This window comes from Sapajus apella, unplaced genomic scaffold (genome assembly GCF_009761245.1).
Source record: "Sapajus apella isolate SASKATOON/1434 unplaced genomic scaffold, GSC_monkey_1.0 scaffold47, whole genome shotgun sequence".
NCBI lineage: Eukaryota > Metazoa > Chordata > Mammalia > Primates > Cebidae > Sapajus > Sapajus apella.
In genome coordinates, this window is record NW_022436987.1 from 722,436 (window position 1) to 731,341 (window position 8,906).

Sequence of the window (8,906 nt, forward strand, 5' to 3'; positions counted from 1 at the left end):
CTATGACTTAAAAAGTAGGGGCAGGAAAGGAAAAGGTCTTCCAGACTTGGCTCAGGTTATTTTTTTCCCCCTAGTCCACTAAGAATACTGTGTTTTAAAATCATTTCCTTGATCCAAGTTTTTATTTCTCTCTGTATTTTGTTTGTTTAAACCTCCTCTACTAAAATTTACTGTTTTATCTCTATAGCTTTTCAACATTAACTCCTTTCTCCCATCCCCCTGCCCTTTCTTCCCTCTTGTACTAAATTAACTCCTCAGGTGAGGAAAAGCTTTTGAAGTGTAGAGTTCTGCTTCATGCTGTTAAAAGATGTAATGAAAACAGCAAGGGTGGCAAGCATATCTGAGGTCAGTGTAGGGTCTCAGTGTTCCCTTAAGGCCTTGTCAGTCATTCCAAATTCTGCACCTACCTGGAAGCCCATGTCCTTTTAGTAAGAAAAGTGTTATATTTTTACTTTCCATGTTTCTCCTACTTCTTCCTTTCAGCTCTAACACTGAAACTACAAAAAATAAAATAAAAATAAAATTTAGGCTAACCAAAAGAAACTGGATTTTCTATTTCTAGCTATTGCAAGAAAATTTATAAATTTATTCTTTCCATTGTTCTATTCTCTTAAATACTTTCTCTGTTATTGCTAAATAAATAAAGATTTCTTACTTTTTCTACCTGTCTCAACCCACATCAGGTACTTGTGAACAAATTTCACTCTGATTATTCTCACACATGCAGAAAAGGTTTGGCTCTTCTATGGCTATCTGGGGCCTATGTTAAAAAATTATGCCTATATATGATTATAGGGGTAAGCGAGATGAAGTTTTAAGTGTTTTCTTTTATATTCATTCTTCTGTAAAAAACTAAAGCAATGAAGATCTGAGAATATGTGTATCCCTGAGAAAATATTTCACATGTTGCATTCTAGGAAAAGAGGTCTTTAAAATGTTTTAAATGTTAAAACATATAGATTTGACTTGACTTTTAGATTTTGGATTTTATTTTATTAAATTTAAACCTGCGTTAGCATTGTTTTAGATTCAGACTATTTTCAAGGCCCTATTTCACATCCCTGATAGAAGAGCCATGTATATGTGAAATTGAGTGTTCTAGGGAAGTCTAAATACGTCTTTTGCAAGTATCCCATGTCAAAGAAAATCCACAGACCTTATAAAATTATAATATAAGATATATTTATATTATTCTGAAAGAGCAAAACTGTCAAGTCAACAGCTTTGAAATCTTGATTGGCAGAAATTGTTACCTTCTTAGAGACTTACCCTACAACTTTTTATGCTCAGAAACAGTTTTCCTATCTTGTTTTCTTTTCTTAATGATGAACTATGGATCCTTCATCCTTCTCTTGTGTTGGCAACTGCTGCAGGTACCATCATCCTGGCTTCAAGGCAGGCATTGGTTTTCTAACGGTTGCTACTTAGCGTAACTAGAGTGTGACACAGACTTTTCTATTACCCATAACCCCACAGGGACAAGGCTGTAAGTTATACTAAGACCATCAAAAGCCCAGGCATATCAAGCAAAAATAAGTTTTAAGAAGTGACCAATAGTGCAAATGTGTTTATGTTCAGGGCCTCAGGCTCAAATCTAAACCAGCATTCAAAGGTCCTGAAAAACTACTCAAGCTCACTGACATCTTCACAGTTGTGAGCTTGCTTCTACTCTGTGAATGGGTCCCACGGCATGTGCAGGTCTATTCTGTTTTTATTCCAGCCCCACTGACCACCACACACACACACACAGGCACACACAGGCACACACACACACACACACACACGTCCTCAAAAAAGAGACAGCGCGAGAGACAGAGGTTCATTTCCTTTACTCCAGTCTGTTAATCTTCCTTAAGTCTAATGTTTTATACTAGAATGGCACTAGTCTGAATATACTTAAGAGAATGAATATTAACTTTCTGCATGAAAATCATGACACTCATCTATGGGAGTGTGGTTTTATCATTTGTTTCAAAAACAGGACTTGACTAGAGTATTTTTATATATGCTCTACTGTTTAACCTAAAATTCCCCAAGTGAGACATTTAAGCAATCTAGTGTGTATGTTCCTAGGTCAAGCACAGTCTAGCCACTTGCTACAGACTTCTCTCCCAGATTCACAATCTCTCAGTAACCATAACTTAGTATCTTCTCAGAATTAGTTAATTAAAATGAAATTAAAATGCTCCAAGAAAACCAGAACCCATAGAAACAAACCACATACACACAAAATAGTTTTGACATAGGATAGTTTAGTTTGCTTTAAAAAGTTGTATTTCTTACCAAAAATCAATAAAGTTGACATAGACACAACTTTGCTAAAGTACATATGTAATTATTAAAGAGAAATTTATATTTGTCTATAATTTGTTCTTTAATATCTTCCCCAAAATGCCCTGAGTAGCTCTGCTTCTGATATGTAAACCAGTGGTTCCTAAATATCCTATTCAGATACAAAGAGCTCTCAGTGCCTACTGCATATAATGACTCAAGGAAAACGTGGATATAAAAGAGCTTCTGCTGCCCGTCAATTCAAAATAATGTGATGAAAACAGTTAACTATGCATTGTCAACATATTCTGGCAGTACAGACAGAGTTACCATGAAAGCGCTTTTCAACACAAGGAAGCAACAGATTCTGTATAGGTATTCAAGTAGGTTTAAAATTAATCAACAGGTATGTAATACTGATTTTTTTAAATGTATACAAGTGAGAAAGTTCTAAAAGCCCTTCTAATTTTACCTATAGCAAAAAATGGTGCTCAAAGAAAAAAATTACTACCTATAATCAGAAGAAAACTACTGCTTGGTTGTTCACCACATGCTTCCTCTTCATATGTTGTAGCATTAACACCAAAGGAACACTGTGCAATGGTATTATTCATATTATCCTCTAGTTCCTGAAGTTCTAAAGCAAGGAATAATCATTCCTTCATTTATTCATTCCTTCATTTGTTATTTTCTTGAATATTTACTTACTGCCCATTGAAGAATTTAATATAAGGCACAGTAGGCATGTAAGAAGGTACAGAACAGGCAGAAATGTTCATAAAGCATGGAGTGAGTGTGTGTGTGTGTGTGTGTGTGTGTGTGTGTGTGTATGTGTGTGTGTTCACATATAAGAAAAATATAGAAAATGGATGTAGGGAATGGGTTTGGAAAGGCTTTTTTGTGTAGTATCAAAAAGTTTATTGAGGCTGGGGTCAAGAGAGTTCACAAGTAATATGTCAGCAATGAATCTTGCCTGAAATATGGGAGGATAAGATGAAATTCTTTGCAGAGATGTTCTGGGGCCAGTAAGAAAAGGAAACTATTTCTTAGAGCAGGAACACTTAATGGACTATAGTATTATAGGCTACAATGTGCAGGCAAAGGAAGTAGGAAGAAAGAGAACATAACATTGTCTTGAGAAATCATTGTGCCTTTAATTGAGGACATTATTTTCTCAGGAATTGTTGGAGTTTAATCAGAGCATTAGCCTTGAGGCTGTCTGAGGGTTGAGGTCTGCCCTAGAGCCTCTACAGTACCAGTGTCATCTCTATATCAAGAATTCTTGATAATTTCTGTTGTTTTTTTTTTGAGATAGACGTGTCATCCATTAATGCTTTGTACAGTTCCCTTGCTTTTCTAATGTCCCACATCCTCTTTGTAAAGGACACAAGTGCTCCCTATCTGTAGACTCTCAGGAACCTTCTTACATACCTGGACAATAAAATGAAACAAGGGAAATTAATCAGCTGAAAGTTCTTTATTAGGCAGAAGCCATACCCTTGAAGTAAACATTGTGTTCCCAAGTTCAGAAAATAGAATCTAGAGAAATAGGGTCTTCTCGTGGTTATCAGGAAACAGTCCAGGATCTCAATGGTACTTGTGAGCCAGAGCAGTGGCCACACCAGCCACCACTTTCTGAAAGGCAGCCTGAACCTGTGGGGTGAATTCCTTGCCAAAGTTGCGGGCCAGTACACACACCAGCACATTGCCCAGGAGCTGTGAGAAGAGGTAGGCAGATACATGCATATGGTTAACAGGGAAGTAGATTGGCTTCTGAGAAACTGGGCCAACATCCATTTTTTTCTGTCCAAATCTTAGACAAAACTTATCCTCAGGTTATTCCCATCAGCATAAGTAAGTATATATATGAATGCATACATATAATATCTATACACACACACACAGCCCCATCTATGTACTTAACTAGCATATAGTCTACATATGTACACATGTGCTATATGTGCTGTATAATACTATACACAAATTAATTTCAAATTAGTTTTAATTTTGTATTTGTATATAGCATATACAAATTAATTATTATAAACAGATTAATAGATACAAATTAATTAATCAATGTGATGATGGGCTGTCTCCTAGTAATGACGTCTGCCCCAGCTCCAGCGTAATGTTCTAATATTTCATAATCAAATATTCCCTTTCCTTTCCATCCCATTTACTACCTAATTTATAAAGTTTCAATTATTCCTCATTGTAAATCATTTATAGCCTCTAAAGCAGCATTCTATGCCTCTCCTTTTTGAGTTGGAGTCTCTCCCATCCCCACATGGAGAAACAAAAGGATTTTTCCAAGTGTGGAATTTGCAGCTGAGAGCTGGTATGCATAATGTGAGTTATGGTTAGAGAAGAGAAAAATGAAGGGAGTGGGTTGGGAGACAAAGACAGGATATTAAGTGAGTTAATTTTTAAAATAGCAAGATTCTGAGAAAGGAAAAAAGCAGAAAATTGAAATAAAAAATTAACAAAAATTTAGAAGCATTAAATGATAAAATATAGTGAAACAGATAAAAATGTGTAAAAGAACCAAAATGTAAGATTAGAAAGTAAAAGGAGAAAAGTGGAGCATCTCCTGGACTCACCCTGAAGTTCTCAGGATCCACGTGCAGCTTGTCACAGTGCAGCTCACTCAGCTGGGCAAAGGTGCCCTTGAGGTTGTCCAGGTGAGCCAGGCCATCACTAAAGGCACCTAGCACCTTCTTGCCATGAGCCTTCACCTTAGAGTTGCCCATAACAGCAGCAGCAGAAGACAGATCCCCAAAGGACTCAAAGAACCTCTGGGTCCAAGGGTAAACCACCAGCAGCCTAAGGGTAGGAAAACAGCCCAAGAGACAGAGAGAGTTGGTGACTTTCAGAACCTCAAGAATCTTCTCTGTCTCCACATGCCCAGCTTCCATTCACCACCTTGAACCTGCCTTGTAACCTTGACACAAACCTTCCCAGGGCCTCACCACCAACTTCGTCCACGTTCACCTTGCCCCACAGGGAGGCAACGGCAGCTTTCTCTTCACCAGTCAGATGCACCATGGTGTCTGATAGAGGTTGCTGTTGAACTCGGTTATGTCAGAAGCAAGTGAAAGCAACAGTTAGCCCTGCCCTGCCTTTTATGCTGGTCCTTTTTTCCCTGCTCCTGTGAGCAGGTTGGTTTAAGATAAGCAGAGTTTCATTGGTTTGTGAGAATGCAAAATGCACCTTCATTTCACTGTTTCCTTCAACTGGCCCTGAGATTGGCTGTTCTGTCATGTGTGTCTTGACTCAGAAACCCTGTTCTCCTCTACATATCTCCCACCCACACCTCTTTCAGCGGTTATTTCTAAAAATATGCTCCCAGTTTCAATTATGCAGAAATGTTTTTGTCTGATATAGTGGAATGTATCTTAGAGTTTAACATTTTGTTTCTGTCACTTTATACTAAGAAAACATGAAGAAAACTAGAAGCAGATGTTTTAGCAAGTTAACTCTATATAAAGTTCCTCTTTATCTCTAGGGATTTTTGTCTCCAAGGGAATTTTAAGAGGTTGGAATGGACAAATCTATTGTTTCAGCTTAAACCTGCTTACTTCCTTCTTCTTTTGGTAAATTCTTCCTATAAAAAACTCATTTTTTTTTTACTATACTGAAATAGATATCCATTACAAGAATATTTTAAAAATGAATATGGTTTATTTGCCAGTTACTGAAATAGGTCCTGAAAACATGAATTTTAAGGGTAACATTTTAATGACATATAAAATCAAATATTACGTATAAATATTATGATTGTTTAAAACTATGGTATGACTAAAGAAAGAATGCAGAGAAAGTACAAAGTAGATTTACCATATTCAGCCAGATTAAATTTAATGAAGTTTCTGGAAAATGCTTGTACAGAAGATTTTTCAATTGTGTTCTTAAAAAAAAAAATGTGAAATAAGGCCCAGGAATGAAGATCCCAATAGTTTTTCACTCTTTTCTGAATTCAAATAATGCCACAATGGCAGACGAATACACACCCATGAGCATATCCAAAAGGAAGTATTGAGGGAAAGAGAGGAGGAGGAAGAAGTAAAGAAAGGAAGGAAGGAAGAGGGGGAGAGAGAGGGTGGAATGGGTGAAGGAGAAGAAGGAAAAATACATAATGGAGAGAAGAAAAAAGGAGAGAGGAGAGGAGAGGAGAAGAGAGGGAAGGGGAGGGGAGGGGATAAGGAAAGAAAGGAGAAAGGGAAGGAAGAGAGGAAAGAAGAGAAGAGGAGAGAAAAGAAGAGGAAAGAGTAGGGAAGGGAAGAGAAACAAGGGAAGGGAAGGGAAGCGAAGGGAAAAAAGAGAAAAAAAGAGAAAAGAGAAGAGATAAGACTGATGGTTCAAATTTTGTTAATAATATCGATAAACAGAAACTCTCAAACTCTGTTGGTGAAAGTGTACAATAGTATAACCCCTTTGGAAAACATTTAATAGTATCTACCAAAGCTGGATACATGATAAATCTATTACCATGTAATTACATTTGTAGACATTCAGAAACACACGCATATGTGTATCCAAAGACATGTATAGAAATGCTTATGACAGCAATATTCATAAAAACCTCAAACTGATAGCAATTTAAATGTTTATCAACAGTAGAATTGATAAATTATGGTATAAAGTATAAAATATTACACAGAAATGAAAATAATCAACTACTGCTTAACATGTAGCAACACGAATGCATCTTATAGCATTTGATTGATTAAAGGTGACCAGAGGAGAGTTCAAACTATATGATTTTATTTATGTATAGAAAGATGGACAGTGTGACTGAGGTTTTGATCACAAGGAGGGATGTTATCATATAGGGTAGAGAGAAGTCATGAGTGACTTTTCAACTTTGTTACAAATTATGTTTCTGTAACCTGGAAGCCAAGGAAAGACTGAATAATTCAAGAAAGATGGTGGCATGGTTTGATTTGTGTCTTTAAAAGATTACTCTCACTTAGTGAATAAATGTATTTTAGAGTAGAGTAAATGGGAGACAAATAGCTGGGCTTTATTGCAGTAGGGAGGGAAGTGACAATGCCGTTTCTACTCTCAGGCTTGGGTCATGATGGTGATATCAGTCACTGAGATTGTGAACATGAGAATAGGGCCACATTTGTGAGTTTAAAGGTGTGATAAGATCAGAAATTCAATCTTGGATACAGTCTGTTTTATGTATTTTTGTAAAATGCAAAAGGAAGTACTTAGATACATGGATCTGGAGCTCAGAAAGACTATGACCAGGTCAAGAATACAGAATGGAACAGAACATACAAGAACAGATCACAACGTGCTATGTAAATCACAACCACTACCTGTTAAAAATGACAGATGATGTACTTTGTCTCCTTCTTAGAATGTGTTTGTGAGGTAGGAATTATGTTTCCATTTCATAAGTAAAGAAATAGATTCTAAAAAAAAATTAAGTAAATTCTTAAGGCCATAAGGACTGTTATTTGATGTCTGATATTTCCAAAGACTTGGCTTTTCACTTTAATTCTGTTCCACCTGATACGATTTTATACATTGGGGAAGCCTGGTTACATGTTTATTATATATAGATTGCATTGAGAGCATTTTTATAATAGGATAATGTCTTTTTTTTCTTTTCTTTTCTTTTTTTTTTTTTTTTTTTTTTTTTGAGATGGAGTTTCACTCTGTTGCCCAATGGAGCACAATAGCACGATCTGGGCTCACTGAGACCTCTGCCTCCTGGGTTCAAGCAATTCTCCTACCTCAGCCTCCTGAGTGGCTGGGATTGCAGGCATGTGCCACCACACCCAGCTAATTTTCTATTTTTAGTAGAGACAGGGTTTCATCATGTTGGTCAGGCTGGTCTCAAATTCCTGAACTCAAGTGATCTGCCCGCCTCAGCAGGATAAGGTATAAAGTGGAGAGAATAGCATCTACTCTTGTCCAGGAAACAATGAGGACCTGACTGTGGGCAGTAAAAGTGATGATTAATACATAGGGACAAAGTCAAGCAGAACTGAACTATTGGGTAGAGGTAAGGAAATGGTTTTAAGTCTCTGACTTTGGTGAATGGGCAAGCAGATAAAATGGACTAAAATGGAAAACACTGGAAGAGAAACAGTTTTAGTATGAAAAGTGAAATGCCCATGCTGAGTCTGGGGTGCCTATAGGACATCTATATAAGTAAGCCTAGTACACAGTTTGATGTACGGGTTTGGTACTGAGGTTGGAGGTCAGAGCTGGAAATCAGACTTGGGAATTGGAATTATGCAGGCTGCATTTAAGAGTTTAGATATAATTGTGAATCCAAGAGTGTGATGAGTACTAAGTTAAATAAAGGACCTTTAATGAACACCAATATTTAATGTGAAATCTCAAGGAAGTATGGAGTAAGACAGAGTCTCAAAAATGCCTAATGATTTTAGAACTCTGTATCAATTTTAATTAGTGTAATGCCAATGTTGGTTAGAATGGAAATCAACCTGCTGCTGGTTTCAGAGTAGGTAGGAGATAAGGTTCTAGATTTTGACAGACAATGAAAAACTGAAATGAAAAGGAAAAGACAGGGTGAAAGATGAGAGATGTATGTAAAGAGGATGAGCCACATGATATGGGAGAAATACTAAGGACTCTATGGTCAGAGAAATACG

At 36.8% G+C, this 8,906-nt stretch overlaps 1 protein-coding gene across 1 annotated transcript; it reads right to left on the minus strand.

Moving 5' to 3' along the window:
* Positions 1-3,729: 3,729 nt before the first annotated feature.
* LOC116525019 (hemoglobin subunit delta) lies at positions 3,730-5,527 on the minus strand. Its single transcript, XM_032240525.1, has 3 exons — positions 5,225-5,527; positions 4,872-5,094; positions 3,730-3,987 (listed from the first exon to the last, which is right to left on the minus strand). The coding sequence occupies exons 1-3, from the start codon at positions 5,314-5,316 to the stop codon at positions 3,859-3,861; spliced, it is 444 nt and encodes a 147-aa protein (XP_032096416.1). The 5' UTR covers positions 5,317-5,527; the 3' UTR covers positions 3,730-3,858.
* Positions 5,528-8,906: the final 3,379 nt, after the last annotated feature.

What these genes read in the sequence shown, in the direction of transcription:
- LOC116525019 (XM_032240525.1), bottom strand. Translation starts at nt 5,316, where the DNA reads ATGGTGCATCTGACTGGTGAAGAGAAAGCTGCCGTTGCCTCCCTGTGG. An exon ending in GGTGGTGAGGCCCTGGGAAG is followed by an intron (nt 5,095 to 5,224) that starts GTTTGTGTCAAG and finishes TCCTACCCTTAG; the next exon opens with GCTGCTGGTGGTTTACCCTT. An exon ending in TGGATCCTGAGAACTTCAGG is followed by an intron (nt 3,988 to 4,871) that starts GTGAGTCCAGGA and finishes CTCTTCTCACAG; the next exon opens with CTCCTGGGCAATGTGCTGGT.